The 18,466-nt window shown below is 46.1% G+C and overlaps 1 protein-coding gene across 1 annotated transcript; it reads right to left on the bottom strand.

The window, feature by feature from the left end:
* Positions 1 to 157: 157 nt before the first annotated feature.
* vezt (vezatin, adherens junctions transmembrane protein) lies at positions 158 to 17,992 on the bottom strand. The gene is made up of 12 exons (XM_083632090.1): positions 17,862 to 17,992; positions 16,478 to 16,606; positions 10,542 to 10,631; positions 10,205 to 10,389; positions 8,665 to 8,949; positions 8,015 to 8,161; positions 6,982 to 7,129; positions 5,648 to 6,000; positions 4,267 to 4,460; positions 3,350 to 3,456; positions 3,034 to 3,241; positions 158 to 1,758 (listed from the first exon to the last, which is right to left on the bottom strand). Exons 1-12 carry the CDS (start codon positions 17,895 to 17,897, stop codon positions 1,226 to 1,228), a joined length of 2,415 nt encoding a protein of 804 aa, XP_083488216.1. The 5' UTR covers positions 17,898 to 17,992; the 3' UTR covers positions 158 to 1,225.
* Between the last annotated feature and the right edge of the window lie 474 nt (positions 17,993 to 18,466).

The following is an 18,466-nucleotide window of genomic DNA, read 5'->3' as shown; positions in this document are numbered from 1 at the left end:
AAAGATATCAAGTAACCCTTCCACCAGCCTGACCCTCACCTCTCAACCCCGCTCGATCCTACCTCTGCTCCCCGGGGATCAGAGTTGGGCTGTGAACAATGAGAGGAACTATGTGGAAGATTACACTGAACACACACACTTCCAGAATGGCATTTTATTTCACATTATGAAATGCAGGAGGGACAGACCTCACCCCAAGGAAGGGTGCAGGAGGGGCCAGGGCAAGGCAGACACGGTGACAAGAAAGACTGGGAGGGAAAATGGTGGGGAACATCAGGGCTCTCCCGTGAGAACTTCATTTGAAACAAGGTTACAGCTCGCCCTCGTGTGAGAGAAAATGCTGATTTATTTACCACCCTCCTCCTTTGTTACTATACCTGTGCAGGCATGGCATTTGATTTGAAACCTTACAGCAGTGCAGCTCTTTCATGCCATCCACAATGTGCGTCGTCAAGTCGGGACAGGGCCTCGCAACCTTTCTGCGGAGCGCGCCCCCTGTAAACACAGATGCTGAGAGAGCTGGAGTGGTGAAGTCTCCACGGATTGTTCCTACATACAAGACAAAAGTGTTCAGATAAATTATATCCCAAATAGATTTCTCTGAACTGGGAGTGTGATGCTGTATCTGGGAGTTTTGCTCTGGTGGAATAATCTTGACGAAAGAACGTAAACAACTGTCCTGGGCTCGACTCAGGACGGGTCACATATACTGTATATATCCACTCATCCAGCACAAGACTTCACAGTAACACGGCTTGGAGCGGTTTGAGCAGAAGGGTTTAGCAATCTGCACGAGGCAACTGCAAATAAAATCATTTTCTTTTTTTTAAAGGACTCTAGCTGTTACATGTTTTTGTAAATATGAAGGCCAATCACTTGTAAAACACAGTTGCTCACAATCAAGTTTCTTTGCTTCCACAGCCACTACATGTGTGTGTGTGTGTGTGTGAACAATATACAGGTGGTTGATGGACCGAGTAAACCGTAGACATTCTGGTCTTCTGACCTCAACACTGTAAGGTCATATTTTGTTTTAGTGGTTCTGGTACCTGAGTTTGAACAGCAAGAGAGAGCACTAAGAATTGTGGGCAATGTAAGAGAGATGGACGGATCAGAACAGAACAGTTAAGATGTAACAAGAGACCCATCGACAAAAACACCCAGACAATCAAGACATAAATACAGTCTCTGCTCAGTGCTTGGTTAAAGCAGCGGGTTTGAGGTTCTAGTCCTCCTCGGGGGTTTGTCTGCCGCCGTCCTCCTCCTCTTCATCCTTCTCGTCCTCCCCGAACGTCTGCTCCTGCATGTTGAGGAGCGAGTGCGAGCGAGCCGCCACCTGGGCGGCGAGGGCTGAGCTGAAGCTGAGAGCCTGGGAGCCGTGGATCTCTGCCAGTCTGTCCATCACAGAGAGGGCGGGGACCCGGGGCTTCAGGAGGCAGTCCAGCCCGTTCTGCCCCTCCTCTGACAGCCCGTCGTATTGGTACAGCTCAGATCGTCCTCCCGTGCCCCGGGTCCCTCCCGCCGGCCCCTTCTCCTCATCCAGGCCGCAGCTGAACTCCGTCCCTGGCTCCAGGGAGGGGTCGGCCCTCGCCCTTCCTTCCTCTGCTTGCCCGTGGTTTCCTATAGTGCGCTCCAATAGGTGCTTTGCTTCTTCAGCGCCCGCTTCTGCTGAACTCACGGGGGTCAGAGCGGACGATGGCTCAGAGGCTGGACAAGGCTCTGAAGTCTCCTCATCATGACCCAAAGGCGTCAGAGCAGCTGGAAGATAGAGGAAGAAACATGTCATCTAGCCTCAGAGCAATATACTGGTTTGCTGATCATAGTGGGCTTTTATAAATCTAGATGATCAGGTCACTACTTCAGGAGGCAGTCCAGCCCGCCTCATAATCTAGTTTGGTGGGACTCGTGTGTGTGACTGACAGACAGACAGACACCGCCTGCCCACCTAGGCCATTTTATTATAGGAAATCTAATCTGGTCCAGTCAGTGTGTCCACCTCTATTAAGATGGTTGTGATGCAGTCTGTTTGATTACCGTATATATTTATTCTAGAATTATACTGGTTGTCTATGGGAAACCCATAACCTGCAACATTTTGATTCGATGCCACACAAATTGTATTTTTATCAAAAAATGTGTTTGTCCCATGGTCTAAATGCTGTTTCAGGGCTTTGCCAATAATAGAATTCCGGTGGGAATACTGAATCCTTTAAGAATACTTAAAGGAACACTCTGCCCATTTTCAACCAGCTTTGTATCATTAGAACATCAGTAGTATATCAGAAAACTGTAAACTGTTTTGAAGTCTGTCATTTAATTTGACAGTTATTGAGTGTTAAAGTGTGGACCAGTGACATCACTGGTCCACACTAACTCAAATTAATAACTCATTAACTCAAATCAACTCTCAATAACTGTCAAACTAGATGAATGACAGAATGTTTGACAGTTATTGAGAGTTGATTTGAGTTAATGAGTTATTAATTTGAGTTAGTGTGGACCAGTGATGTCACTGGTCCACACTTTAACACTCAATAACTGTCAAATTATGACTAATGACTTCAAAACAGTTTACAGTTTTCTGATATACTACTGATGTTCTAATGATACAAAGCTGGTTGAAAATGGGCGGAGTGTTCCTTTAATCCTTGGGGCATCCCGGTGGCTCACCTGGTAGAGTGCATACCACAAAGGCTTAGTGCTTCGCGCGGCCGACCCAGGTTCGAATCGGACCCGTGGTCCTTTGCCGCATGCCATCCCCTCCCTCCCTCTCCCCACCCCCCCTGTCTGCCTACTGTCCTATCAAATAAAGGCAAAAAATAAAATAAAAAATCTAAACAAAAAAACAATTGTATTGGATTATTTTTTGGTCATGAAAATGGTCAAATTTAAAAATATTGACACAAAATATCAGCTATCCGCAGTACCAATCCAAAAATATCAGTATTGGCCTTCACAACCCATATCAGTCACACCCCAATGTTATCATGTCAAAATGGTGACTGGGGAGGGACGACATGGGTCAGAGCAGACCTTGGTCATTGAAGAGCAGCTGCTTCCGCTTCATCCTCTCCCCCTCTGAGGCCCGGAAGCCCAGCACAGCTTTGAGCTCTGACAGGACGCGGCGGGACTCCTCCCTCTCCCTGCGCTGGCGTTCCCGCTCCTCCGGTGACAACATGTCGCACCAGGACCCTTGGCCTTCGCCCTCCGAGTCCGAGTCAGACACGTAGGCCTCCAACTCCTGGTCAAGCACAACGGGAGGAGAGATTGACAAAGGGAAATATAGACAGACAGACAGGTCCCAAGTGGAAACGGGACCTAAGATACACAGATGGATATTCCCAATTACCAGCTCCTCTGGCACAGGGTCTCTGTCCAGGATCAAGGGGTAGGATGGTGTAGGGGTGGGAAGTTGGGGTCCAGGCGGGGTACACTGCTCCAGGCCCTCAGCATTACCTGTAGGGATGACATGGACTGAAGTGATCGGACATAACAAAGAATAGACAACATCACAATCTCAGTCTAAACTGAAACTAGATCCAGTTTCTCAGCCAAGGACCCCTTACAAGATAGAAAAAATACCGGGGACCCCCTCATTCTGATTTGTGATTTTGGGCTAAGCTTAATTGTTTCCACGGTAACGTGCCTGACTTTTAAATTGATAGGATTGCTAGATTAGAATGTAATCCATGAACCATTTTAGATTTAAAGCATACAATATTTCTGTTGAACTATGAAGCTTTTGCACACAAAAAAAAGGTTTTATTTGTATTTTCCTGAAAACCTTTCGCGGACCCCCTGGCACAGACCCCTGGGGGTCCCCGGACCCCCATTTGAGCCATTTGAGAACCACTGAACTAGATCATGGTGTCTGTCGTCCCCCTCTGGTGGCTGCCTCCCTTTCTCTGGTTGCTCTGTTTCCTGTTCTATATTCTCAAGGAGCTACTTCCTCCATGACTGGGAATTTTCTTGGGGCAGGGCAGGGTAAGGAGGAAGTCCACACTAAAAATAGCCCCACTGTAACTGCGGAAACCAATAGAAACCACTGAATGTGTGTTTGTGTGTGTTTGTGTGTGTGGTGGTGGTGGTGGTGGTAGGGTATCACTATTCTGTTTTTGTTATAGTTACTATTGTTGTTTTTATTAAACATTATTGTTGTTCATTGTTGAATTGTCTTTTTCTCTCTCTCATTTAATAAAAAATAATATCTTCCGGTATTTTTAACATTAGTTGGTGGTGCGTGTGCATGATGTTTCACTGGCTCACCGGGGGAGGCGTTGGCCCGTCTCAGCATGCGTTGGACCTGGCCGACGGTGTCTTCCCAGCAGCCGGTGCTGGCCTGCATGTGAGGCTGGAGGTGTTCCAACCGGTCGTTGAGCTCCTGGTAGCCCTCGCACCTCAACTCCACACACTCCTTAGACACCATGAGCTTCTCCAGCTCGTCCTCCAGGATGATCATCCTGACCGCAGCAGACCGAGAGGAGGAAGAACCATGATGGCAGAAATAAAAAATCCAGGTGACTGCCATGAGACATGTTTGCATTACTAGAGTCGATCTCTAGGGAGGAGACTTCTCTCTCCCTTTGTCCACTTTGACACTTCTTGTCTTTTTCTTTCCCATCTCCATCCTCCTTCCTCTCCTTCTTCTCCTCTCCATCACCCCTCGTCTCCTTTTCATCCGAACAGCTTGACCGCCCTCCATGCATACCATCCACCCAGCCTCCACTTAGCCAAATTGCTCGTTTGGCTCACTACTGAGTGACATCATAGTTGGCCTAGCGAACTTTTGTGCTGTATCACTGGACATCCACGCTACGTGCACGTGAGACCTCTAGGCACACCCACCCACTTAGCCATCACAACTGACTGATGACATCACTGAGGCCCACCCACTTAGCCATCACAACTGACTGATGACATCACTGAGGCCCACCCACTTAGCCATCACAACTGACTGATGACATCACTGAGGCCCACCCACTTAGCCATCACAACTGTCCTCATATCCAGTGGTATTGGGCTATGATTATTGATCATCTCTGACTTGCTTGCTGGGACTGAATAATGAGCTGCCTGCTAAATTGGGGAACAAAACCCTTTGACATATTCTCCTCCACTCTGCTCGGAAATGTATTCTGGTTATATGGATTACTGACAAAGCTCCCACTCTGGATCAGTGGCTGAACATGGTGACAAGCATCCTCCTTCTTGAAGCTTTCTCCACTGCCTTAAAGGATAAAAACCCTTTTGTGTTCTACCGGATCTGGGACCCCTTCTTTGAATACCTGGGACCCACTAAATCTCAAACGATGAAGTCGGGTCTCATAGACCTAGACTGGAAAAAGGATGTGGAATCATAGCTCAGTATGACATGTAACCCTCCCAACAATGCTCCTCATTCATATATTTCACTGTAGTATATTCTAGTGTTGTAGTTACCAAATGTGTTGTTTACCCCCCCTTTCCCCCAGCTCCAAATTGCTAAATTCTTATTTTCTTTACTGTATCCTATTTCTACTTTGCTGGTATAACGACCCAGTTTCCCTTTGGAGATAATTAAATGTACACCTTATTCTATGGGAGGTGTCGAGTGAGGCTGTTCAGAGAGTGGTGTGTGTGTGTGTGTGTGCACATGTTTGCGTCTCACTCGCTGAGCAGGGCCTTGAGGTGCAGCTGCAGGCTGCGGATGGAGGTGTGCAGGGTGTTGAGCTCTCGGCACTTCTCCCTGGCTCGGCCCACGTGGTCGGAGCCCGTGGTCCGCGGCTGGGTCTGGAAGTAGCGGTGGAAGTCGTAGCTGCGCTGCACCTCACAGAGGCAGCCGGCCAGGGCGCGGTGGAGGGGCTCGGTCACCGTGGCGATGGCCCGGTGCAGCGCGGCCGGAGGCGGGGCTTTGCCTTGGGCCCCGCCCTCGGCCGGCTCCTCGAGACGCCGCGGCGACAGCAGGAGAGCCAGTCGACGGAAACATTCAGAGCTCTGTCCCACCCACAGCTGGAACAGCATCTACAGGACGGCAAACAAAACGTTAACGTCAAATTCAAGGACTTTTCAGGCCCCATTCCCTATAATTCAAGGACCCAAACGGTCTCAAACTATGGATCAAGGTTAATTACTGTTACAGCAATAATAATTTTTATAATAAGCAGGCTTTACAGAAGCTCACAGACAACAATTAAAAAGAGTTTGGGTGAAACAGCGCATGACACAAAGGCACACAGATGGCGGGAGACACATGCAGACAGCAGAACTTAGCCTTAAAATTCTATAATAAGAGTTGTTTCTATTCTTGCACATATGACGCGTCTTGTATATTTTCAAAAATGTTCAAGGCCTTGATTTTTCTCGCTCAAATTCACAAACTTTCAAGGATTTCAAGAACCCGTGGGAACCCTGATCCACTACTCTGCAATTGCCCTACATGCCTACTATGTCTACTTCCTCATTATATTTTTTATTGCCATCGTTTCCTTTCTTTGATGCAGGCTTTTAGCTGTGAAGTGTTGCATCATTCAGTCTTATTATTTCATAATTTTCTTTTAATGATCACAAGATCATTAAAAGGCACTGGTATTTTATAATACATCATAGAAGTCACGCTTCAATGTATGTATGTGTGTGTAATGTATGTGTGTGTGTGTAATGTATGTGTGTAAGCACTAAGCAGTTCAGTTGCTTACATCAACTAAAGGCTCAATAATGCTCAACGTTAAATATGGATACAGATGGAGCCTTCTGTCCGTATTCTGCGTTTATTTTGTCTATATTTGTGCACATTTTCTGAAAGCTTACGGATACGGCTGAAACGGACGAGTACCACTGGAAATTGTGGATTTCTTTTTGCTATTGTCCCAACGTGAAGGACGCACTGAAGTATGTGGGCACTGAAGTTACACATGATCGTTTGAAATAGACATACAGTATGCGTCTCTCCCCCTCTACTCCTCCCACGCGGCTATCTTGTTTCTGGTGTCTCTCAAGCCTTACTTTCAGGGCGGGGAGGCTGTAGTCGTCGGTCAGCTCCTGGGCCTGTTCGTCACCCAAATGCTCGATCCCCAGGCCGAGCCCCAGCTCCTTCAGAGGCACCGCAGACACGTAGTTGGTCACGTTGTCGATCTCCGAGTTCAGAGGGAACGTTGGCAGGCGTTAAGGACCCAACACTCTTCTGTGACAAAAATGTGTGTGTATCTACACATTGTTTAATAAATAAAACATTAAGACGGGCTCATGGCACAAGTCATTTGACATCAATCTTAGTTTACAAAGGACTATTTTATATTTCGAAAAGCATGCTTTTTATCCCTTTGAATGGCTTCAAGGTATCAGCTTTGAATGATCTCAAGAGGTCCTAACCCCAACATCAAGGAAGTAACGTTCTCTTCATGCTTACTCACACCAACCTCAAGAGACCCCACCCAGACTTTCCCCCCTTAAGACCTTCCCATTCCGCCCTTGAGATGCATGGATGACTGCCATTTGATTTAAGCCATGATCACACTGTTCCACTTTTCGCAAATGTGCCAGAGACTATTTTTTACATGAAGTTTACATTTTTAGGCAGAGCGGAACACTTTCTAAAGTTGAGAACTTTTGAAAGTTTTTGGTGTTCATGGCTTTTTAGTGACCCAACTACTAGTATCAAGGAAGAATACAGGGGGGGGGGGGGGTTCACTGTATGTAGGCAGCTGACAGTTTGTAACAACAAAAGTAAGGCAAAAAGGAAAATGGAGAAAGTAGCGGTAGAAAAGTTGGTAGTAGTTGTTAGCAAATTGATCATGATGAGTATAGAGTATGTTGCCTGTATTGTGGGAGTTTCCAATAACATAAGGATGATACCGAAGCACTCTTTGCTAATAGTGGCAGGCTACTGCAGCTAATCCTTATGGAGAGAAAGTGCAAACCACTGCTCATTACAGCACAACATAAAGCTTTAGTCTGGCCCCGTTTCCACCACAAAAAAGGCAGCCCATTGTGAACACATCCTAAAGGTCAGTGGTCTTTGTATCCAGGTAAAGGATATGCCTTGAGCATGTGACAGGTGGCTCTACGTGAGGCTCTGAAGGCTGAGCGGAGCGCCCGGTACAAGGCCTTCCTCAGTCCGATCAGCTGCTGGCCTCGTGGCCCCGCCCCCGGCCCCGCCCTGCTAAAGGAGCTGGCCGCACTCACCCTGTCGAGCAAACTTGACAAGTGAAATGTGATACAACTGTGCAGACGTCCCAGAGAGGCAGGGGAGCACACACAACACCAAGCAGCACAAGGCTAAAGATGATACGTCGTACGGCGTCACATACTCAAATGACTCGGACATGTGCACTAGATGGGACTGTTGAAACACATGCCATTATCAGGAAGGAACAACACAATATGACATGCTTTTAAATCACTTGGTGACTCAATGAATACAATGTAACAATGTTTTTTATGTGATGCTAGTTATGTATGTGATGAACAACACAAACACACACAGATGGTGGTGGTTTGAACTAGAACAGGCTGGAGAGTGTGAACATAAATAATAGAAAGCCTATAGACACACTAAGTGGGAAGGTAGGTTAACTGGCAGTTTGCACGTCGCTGACAAAGGAATGAATTTAGGAGGCAGGCTTGCAACAAGAAGCAACTACATGTGTTTGGGTGGCAGGTAGGTGGGTATAAAATGAGCACACTTACAGTGTGAACCCTCTGGAGATGACCTCGGTCTCCTGCACCAGGCGCAGGGCTTTGCGTGACAGACCCGTCAGTGCCTTGCTGTTCTGGACCAGAATCTGGATTTGGGTGGCCTGGGTGTGGACGGCCCTCTGCATGCAGCCCTGCCTCCACAGGCGGGCCCCCCTCAGCACCACCCAGCCCAACACGACCAGGCTCCAGGGGGCTGCAGCCAGCGACCACACTCCCTCAGAAGCGGAGCAGAGACCCAGCAGCACAGCGGCCAGGCCGACCAGCCTAGCCATGTCCCTGGGTTGAGAGAGGAGGAGAGGATTTTCAACATTGTAACCAGTGTGTTTCCATTAGTTCCATTTTGTTTCTTTATCGTATTAACATTAAGGGAATGGCTAATAATAATGTCAACTAATCAATGGTGATACTGTATTTTAATATACTAGGTACCGATTCCTAGTGTCAGTCAGTAAGCGCACTCCGCGAGTTTGAAGTCGATCAGATAAACGGTTCTTGAGATATGTGAAGGACAGAGGGACAGAGAGACAGACACCGCTGCAATTATAGTGTGGTCCACCCCCCATAAGCGCACTCCGCGAGTTTAAATTCGATCAGATAAAGGGTTGTCGAGACATGTGAAGGACAGAGGGACAGAGAGAGAGACAGACACTGCTGCAATTATATTGTAGATATTTTGTATTTCATTAACAGAGTATGTGTACTTGGGCATAAGGAAAATTAATAATCCATCCACATACAAAAACATTTCTGGAAAATACCCAAAAGCAGATTGTCAACATTTTCTCCCCCCTTACTCATCAGAAGTATTTACATGCATAACAAATTTGTTGAGACAAAATGTGATGAGCAACAACAGAAGAAATCAATCCACAAGCTATTAATGCTTGGCTGTGAAAAATGCTACCTTATCTGTAAAGGGGAGACTGGTGGGTACCCACTGAACCAATTTTCATTCAGATAAATTGAGCTGAGAGGTCAAGGGACCACTTTGAAATAGTTTTCCCTCGCCCAAATGTAACCTATGTTTGGAGCTTTATTTAGCCCCCTTCCCCACAAGCTAGCATACTTATGCTTGGTACCAATGGATGTCTTAGGTCTTCTAGTTTCTTCTGATAACAGGATCTCCACTGTAGCTTTAAAAATGACCCTGGCCTGCTACAGCCATTTGTTTGCCCGCGAAAATCGGGAGTATTGGCAGACCACTCGCGGCCCACCTGCAGTACCTCCACGGGCCAATAGTGGGCCGCAGCCCACACTTTGGGAATCACTGGTCTATATATTACCTTTATAGCACCCCAGCAATTCTAATTCTGATGAAAATATGTACTGAATTTATTTAAATTATGCTACCAATCCCAAATTGATTGAATCAAAATTATATTATCAACTGTCATAGCATACTCTTTTGTGTTATTTCCAATACCTTTGACCAAAATAACTCCAGCCTACAAAACTGGACACACATTGTGTGAAAGTTCGCACATATGCAAATAAGTGTGTGTGTGTGGCTGTCTCTCTCCTGGTGACGTACCATAGTGAAGGGCTGGCAAGGAAGTTGGGTCTGGGCAGGGTGCTCGCTCGGCTGGGGGAGCCGGAGGGCGAGGAGCCCAGGGTGAGCAAGCTGGGGTCCAACAACTCGATCAGCTCCACATCCTCCTGAAGCAGCACATCCTGGTCCAAAATGCATTTCACGGAGTACTGGCCAAACACACAGTCCTGCAGGCAGGGAGGAAAAGAGAGGCAGAGTGAAAGAAGGCTTAAAGAGAACAGATTCCTATAGTAGCAGGGTGAGATGTTTTGTCTGTATCTTTGTGAGACTACCCGTTTCGGTGCCAGGATTCCTGTCACTCTTCCATTCTAATGCTTACCAGTTGCTGCTCCAGCTTATGAGATGCATCAGCCGGGTGAAGCGGGCTCCACCGCCACAGGACGTCAGCCAGTCTCCATAGGCGTCCTCCCTGCCAACCGGGGGGGGGGGGAGGGAGGGTTACATTTCAGTCAATAATGTAAGTAAGGGCTACATTCCAGTTCCATGCAGGACATTTCATTATTCCATGCCCTGCTATGGCCCCGGTGCAGGTATCTATTGCCAGATTGGAATGCATTTAAGAGTAAATAAAATCATTCACCCATTGTTGGTCATTCCACTGTGCTTTCTCTAGCATTCCAATAAAGCTTGAGTATAGCCCCCTTCCCAGCAATCACAGATCCAACAACAATCGTCCACACGCATGCACACACACAGATGGCGGGGGAGGGGGGCCAGGGGGGTGTTTGTAACACTTTCCCCTGGTCTTATATAGCAGTGGTCCCCAACCACAGCGCCGCGGACCGGTACCAGGCCGCAACGCATTTGGTACCGGGCCGCGAGCCCAGTCAATTTTTTTTTTTTATCTTTTTAATAAACATAATTTAATAAACATAATATAATATAAACAGCTATAATATTATAGGCTGTGTGGTAGTTGAAACATAGTTTCAAGTTGACGTTTATTTATGTTTGTATTTGAAACAAAAACATAAATACTGTAGGCTACATACAGTACAACACAAAAGGCTGTTATTTACCCTTTGTCGCCACCTGGTGAGTAAATATATACGTATGTAACTAAAACCATTAAAATTGACAACTCGTCCGTGATTTTTTTCCCATGTATCTACCGGTCCTTGGCACAAAAAAGGTTGGGAACCCCTGTTATATAGTGCCGTTTCATGATTGTCCATGTTCTCACTCTATAAGTTTACATGTGTCGGCACCCATGAAACTCATAAGAATCGTATACAACACTACAACATCAAAAATGCATGGGTGTCACTGTCAGTTGGAAGGATTGCTAGTTGCGGAAAAGGAAACCGGGATATGAGGCTGGGTTTCACTGGAGAGCAGCAGCAAACACATACAGACTTCTACAACTTTCTAGCGGTCTCTGCTCACGCAGCACTTTTTAAAGTACCATTTCAATGCATTCCAAACTTGAGGCTATTCATGTTGCATGTTTTTCTCACTAGTACTAAAGAGACTAAATAAATCCCCAACATTGCGTTGCCTAATCATGATTCATGAATAGGGCCTACTATTCACTAATCTGCTTAGAGCATTTTGCTGGATCTATGATGCGTTATACTGAGACTCCTAAAGCAGCAGCATCATAATGTGTGTGTGTGTGTGTGTGTGTGTGTGTGTGTCTGTCTGTGTGTGTGTGTTCCAATCAGTAGGGAAAGGGTTAATTGATCCAGACTGGGCGGCCTGCACACTGACCCTGTTCTGGGGGTAAAGCACAAGTGTTATTAGTGCAAAGGCCACAGCCATATTGATTACTGGTCGTAGGCCGAGCTGCAGGGCGGGGCATTCACACGACACTGGTTGTCAAGTCAAGTCAATTTGGTTGATATAGCGCCAAATCATAACAAAAGTTATCTTGCGACACTTTTCATATAGAGCAGGTCAAGACCAGCCTCTTTATTTTAGATCCAACAATTGAAACAATTCCCACACATGAGCGGCAAGGAAATACTCCACCTTTAACGGGAAGAAAAGGGTTGTAAGCTTCCTCCAACTCTGTGTGTGTGTGTGTGTGTGTGTGTGTGTGTGTGTGTGTGTGTGTGTGTGTGTGTGTGTGCGTGCGCGCGCGCGCGCACGCACGCACTTGTGCGCTTGTGCATTCTAGGAAGTCAAAGTAGGCCACAACTATGCTTGGTTGTTCTTCTTTCTGTTAGGACAACACAAACACAGAATAACACACGATATGCACTGCACACACTCTCGCATCAAGTACAGTTCATTTCCTGCTCCAGTCTTGTTCTTGCTCTTTAGTATTCTGCAGGCATCACACAGGGACACTCCAGGCAGCCTCCAGCCCGTTGTCTGATGGCTACTATGTGATTACTGCCCAGCCCTTCCTACATGACAGCATGTAAGCATACATAATGGATGTTATGGACAGACAGTTTAAGAGAGACCGTATTAGAGCAGGTAAGATCTGCTGTGTATCCTCTGCATCAGCTTACATTATGGTGCCAATGCCATAATGCTGTAAAACAATTTGCTAAGGTGCAGTTATTACTGCTTACCGTACTTGTTTATACACTATATGACCAAAACACGTTATTGCAATATTCACTAGCATGGAAAAGACTAGAAGACACCATTCCTATTTCTCTTTGAAGTTTTAGCCATACTTTTAGTTTTCGCGTTTATTTTTCCAGGGAAACTCAACTGATACTCTTTTCAGTGCTTCATACTGGGGATTTCAACCGGCAACCTTGCAGTCACCATGCCACTCGTTCTCTCTCTCTCTGAGCGGCAAGGACATACTCCACCTTATATATATATATATATATATATATATATATATATATATATATATATATATATATATATATGTATAGGAGTAAGTGGACTCTGTCATTGTCGATGTGTTTATAGGTGTTGCCCCATGCCCTATGTACGTGAGTCAAATTTATTATGGAGTTAATATAATGTAGGCTATAAAGTAGTCTACTTGACTTTTCAATAAAAAAATATATAAATATATATATGCCATTTTCAGGGGAGCTGTGTGGACAAAGAGAAGGATTAGTGTAGATAGAATGCTTCAATTAACATATTCTGCCTGTTTTATGCGAAACGGCCTAGTGAGGATGTAGACATACTGTAGTTCTCCTGACAAGGTCTGTTTGTTGGCTCAGTGTTTTTGCTCATGTCATCCTCCATTCAACAGCTTCGCTTTGAGTGACTGCCTGAATGCAAACTAACATTGGTTGGATGGGGCGGAGGCACGTTACTGAACACACATTTTTTAAAGGGGACAGTTCATGAACGCACACATTGGGGAAATTATTATTAACCAAATTAAAACAAATAAATAAATTGAATTAATTGACATGAGCAAGATGAAGTTGGTTAGAGGCTCCACCATTCTAAATGTCGGTTTCGATACATTTTCGGTCTACCCAGCCCTACAGCCAACCAGAATCACACAAATTCAGGGGCATTCGCACACACCTGCTTACACTACAAATGGCCCATGCAAGTTGTGTCCAAGTATGATAACCAGTGTTTTTACTGGCTGACAATGTAATGAAAGCTAACCTGTGTTCAGTGAAGCAATAACATAGGCTAATATGTACAAGGTGTTTGTCCCAGCCGGCTCCGGCTCTATCTGGGGTTCAGGAAGCTGGAAGAGGGACGACCCAAAACCTTTCCTGTCTCATCTGAATCCCTCATTCTCCTTAACTCCTTGGAATAACAGAGGAAGCATGACACAGACGGAAAGTTCCTGAATGAAGCAAACACAACATTGTTTCCCGATGCAAGAGGAGGGCGAAAAGAGACAGAGAGGCCAAATCATGTTATCAAGAGCTACCCAGGAGCATTTCTTGTCTGACTGAATCATAAGTCTATTCAAACCAGTCTCATGAACCGTTAGATTTCTGCTAAGTTCTATGAAAAATATGTCAATATGACAGACAGGGAAATTACCATGCCTGGAGTGAGAAGGGTCTGGTTTCCATCAGAGACCTATACATAGATAGTAATTTCACATCCTTTGATCTTCTGAGGAGGAAATTTGAGTTGCCCCCAACACGCACTGGCTCAGATACCTACAAGTCAGGAACTATGTTCGATCCAAGATTCGTGATTTTGTAGTTCTACCAAATGAACATGCTTTTTTTGATGTGATGTTAATCCCCCTCAATCCAGGCATTTTATCTCTAGATGTGTGTGTCTATTTGATGACTGTGTCAGGGAGGGGGACTGTACTGGAAGGATTAGGGAGGCGTGGCAGGAGGAACTTGATGTTGACTTGTCTGAAATTATATGGGACAGGAGTCTATCTATAGTCCAGCTCTGCTCAATTAACAGCAGACACCAACTGATCCAATTTAAGGTCACTCATCCTCTTCATTATTCCAAGTCCAGGTTGCACAAGATCTACCATTCTGTCTCACCACTATGTGATAGGTGTCGGGTGTCAGAGGGTACACTATCCCATGCTTTTTGGTTTTGTCCTCCACTATCTGGATTCTGGGCCAAAATATTTGATTGGTACTCTAATGGCTCATTTCCACCACATTTTACTGCCCTGCACAGCTCGTCACCAGTCGGCTCTACTCGTTTCGGCCCGATGGATGTTCTGCTTCGACCGCCGTTCATCTGCCCCCGCCCACAGCTGGTCGCCATAGCGACCGCATATCTGTCCTCCGCCTAATAGCCGAAGTAGGCTATAACATAACGTTACAATTAAATCCATCCACAGAACTTTTAAACTGTTTATGAAATACTGGTGCCTCTAAATGACCTGGGCAAATGTGACAATCGGCCAGGAGAATGGATATCACTTTGTAGTTAGTCAAACTCACAGGCATGCGCTGCGCGCGGACGGGAGAGGCGCAACAGAGTGAAGCCTGTACCCCGCGGCCTCTCACCAGGCAAGACCGCGGCTTCACCAAAGACCCGCTGCGGCCTAGCGGAGCGCTGCACTCAACTAACTACAGGAGCCTGCTGAGCAGCTGACTTTTTTCTCTCTCAGACAATTGCCGGAGGCGAAGGCAGCAACACAAAAGACTGATTGAAATATACATAACAGAAGAGAAGGTAAGCCCACTAAACTGGTATGCAGCATTGCATTGACAGTCAGTAGATAAGAGTAAACACGATTCTGCCTGACCAATCAGTCGTCAACAATGTTTTCACGTCACCGTATGGTACCAGGTTCACAGAATAGAACCCCGACGAGGCAGGTACGAAAAGTAGCACGACTCGACCCCAATACAACCCGGGCTGGGACAGTTTTTAGCGGTGGAATGAGACCATTTATCGAGTCGAGCGGAGCGGGACCGCACTACTACCTGCGATGGAAATGGGCCATAAGGCCTATAAAATAACCCTTCAGCCGGAGGGAGAACTCGCCATCTTCGGCTGCTCAGAATCCTCTCTGCTCCTCCCTAATGCTGTGCAACAGTCTCTGACGCAGGGGACGACTGTCGCCAAGAGACTCATTCTGAAGGAGTGGAAGTCCCCTTCTCCACCTTCTTTTCAGCTGTGGCTGACGGACATGGTCTCGGTTATACATATGGAGAGATTATCTGGGACCCATTTCTCGCCTACTTGGATGAGGTTAAGAATAACAAGTAACTTGCTCAGCTGACTTCTCATGGACCCCTTGCATGGGATTCTACGCACATCTCTTACTGTACAAGCACATATGCACTTGACACGGCTGGTAGTGCCATGTTGTAACATGAATGTTGATATATGTATGTTTTGGTTGTTTTTGTTTTTTTGTCTGAGCCTGTTTTTGTTTTCTATGTTCTGAAAATTACAAAATAAAATATGGGGGGGGGGGGAATGACAGACAGGGTTCATACAGACACTACAAGATGAAATTAAATTACTTTCAAGTACTTTTTCAAGCATTAGTGTTTCATTTTCAAGGACTTCACGCAAAGCAAATAATAAATTTTCAAATATAAATTTGAAAGCATGTCAAGCACACAAATATGTGTGTGTGTGTGTGTGTGTGTGTGTGTGTGTGTGTGTGTGTGTGTGTGTGTGTGTGTGTAATTGTCTGCCAACATGGGTCATTGTTGTGAATCAACACAATAGTCAAATGAATTACTTTCTGTCTGACTGAAGAGAGCAAATAGTGACAAACACACTCACACACTCACACACACACACACACACACACACACTCACACACTCACTCACACACACACAGCACCAGGGTTAGGGCCTACAGAGCAACATTTGAAGTGTGAAGTGAGAATAGTGGTGGTGGTGGGGAGGGGTGTCACTCACTGAACGTTCCTGGGAAGCATCCTGGGGAGAGGCCACGTCTCCACCATATTCCTCCTCCTGTGATACCGTCGGACATGCCTCGAAGTCTGTGTGCCCTAGATCATGCAGGTAGTGGAAAAGAGGAGAGTTCTAGAGAAAGAGAGAGATAGAGAAATGTGGAGATTAGGACATCAATCTGCTGTGGGTTGAGTTGTCACTTATCCTGATTTTGCCCCAGTTTCCCGGATTTACCGAAGCGGGCCGGTTCCCCTCAAGAAGCATCACCTCATGTTGAGGCTCCACCCTCTCTCTCTCTCTCTCTCTCATGCAGCTTACTAGTATTCTATTCTGGGAGGAATGCTGTGTAAAGGCTAAGCAGCTTCTCCTTATTCCAAGCCCTGCCATGCACCCCTGATCTCCCCCTTTTCTTCTCTCCAGCATGGAAACTGGCCACCGTCCTATGCAGCAGTGAAGTCAAAATCAAACAGTGGTGGAAGGACAAACCATCATCCCTTCCTGAAAAAATACATCTCACCACAGTCACGTCTTCCAACAAAAGGGATGTACAGTGAACTAACTCCCAGGCTATTTTGAGACGTCTCGGTCTCTGCCTGAACAAAGAAAGCTCAGCACCAAACAAGTCATAACAGAAGGGAAAAAACACCCCATGCTACAATTTGACCTAAGTACCCAGTTGTTGTCTGCCAGCTCCCAGCTGCTGACTCTCTGTTGCTGGCAAAGCAGAACAAGCATCTCTGGCGTGTCTTGCTGCATCTGGACAGCTGACAGCTGCATCTCAACATTCTCTGATGATCCACCTGCATGCCCATCACACAACCACTGATCACAACACATTTATGCCGAAATATATAAATGTACTCACTTGCATTGTCAGGCGAAGTCACCACGCATGTCGACCACTGAGCTAAATAAATAGGATGTTGACTGACACCGTGTGTGTGTGTGTGTGTGTGTGTGTGTGTGTGTCCGGGGGGTGGGGCAGAACCGACGCATAGGAGCTGGCCATCCCCACCCCAGAGACAGCCAGCTGCCTACCTGAGAGGAGGATTCTGGGGAAGACGATGGTCTAGTGATGATGAAACACCAATAACAAATAATGTACGCACACAGAGCTCAGCTCTTATGATCACCAAAGCTGCTTGGCAGACACATAACGTTAGCTAGTAGCAACCAGCCAGATATGTGCATTTGTTTTGCACCGCAACAGGGCAAACTGTAGCCTACTAGCATGCTTGCTGGCTTGCTAGTTAAATAGCTAGCTAGCTAACCCAAAGCATTCCGATTTTACCACGCAATTGTGAACCTGGGAACTCGGGTGGGATGACATCATGACAAAGCATTATGGTTACAAGTTCCGATCTTAAACAACGGCAATATTACAAACCTCAAATACCACATCTTCATCAAACTCCTCAGTCATTGCTCTCCGCCATCTATATGCAGGTCTTGCATATTCTGGAGTTGTAGGCGACAGAAAACAGACACAACAGTAGAGAAGTTGGGGACGCCGGTTGCTAGCTGCGCAAACCAAACTATGCGTATAACTCCAATTCCCACAATCCTGCTGCTGTCACCGCCGCTTCCTCGCAAGCAAATCTGGAACGAATCGTGCTCGTGCCAGCTAGTGCGCCTCTAGTGGCCGCGAGAGGCGGTGGCTCAACTACCAGTAGCCAGGAGAGGAAAGCTTAACAGTCAAGGTTAACAGAGACAACCATGGTTGTCCCGGAAGCATACCTTCAAAATAAAATCCACACATTTGCCACTCACGTGCAATAACAAGGGCATTTCGAAAAACAGCAGCAATTGTATTTTAATTTACTACAAATACTACTCAAAACAAAAAAGTAATGTTTATTTCTATACTTGGTATTACTCCAAAACAGTCTATGGTTGAAACACGCTTTTACAAGACGTGACCGGACGTGCATTCGTTTATTCTGTTTGACTTGACCACTGGAAGGAAAAGCACCGTGGCCGAAAACTTCTGGA

This window comes from Poromitra crassiceps (genome assembly GCF_964638095.1).
Source record: "Poromitra crassiceps genome assembly, chromosome: 2".
In the NCBI taxonomy this organism is placed as follows: domain Eukaryota; kingdom Metazoa; phylum Chordata; class Actinopteri; order Beryciformes; family Melamphaidae; genus Poromitra; species Poromitra crassiceps.
This window is presented reverse-complemented; position numbering and strand designations above follow the sequence as displayed.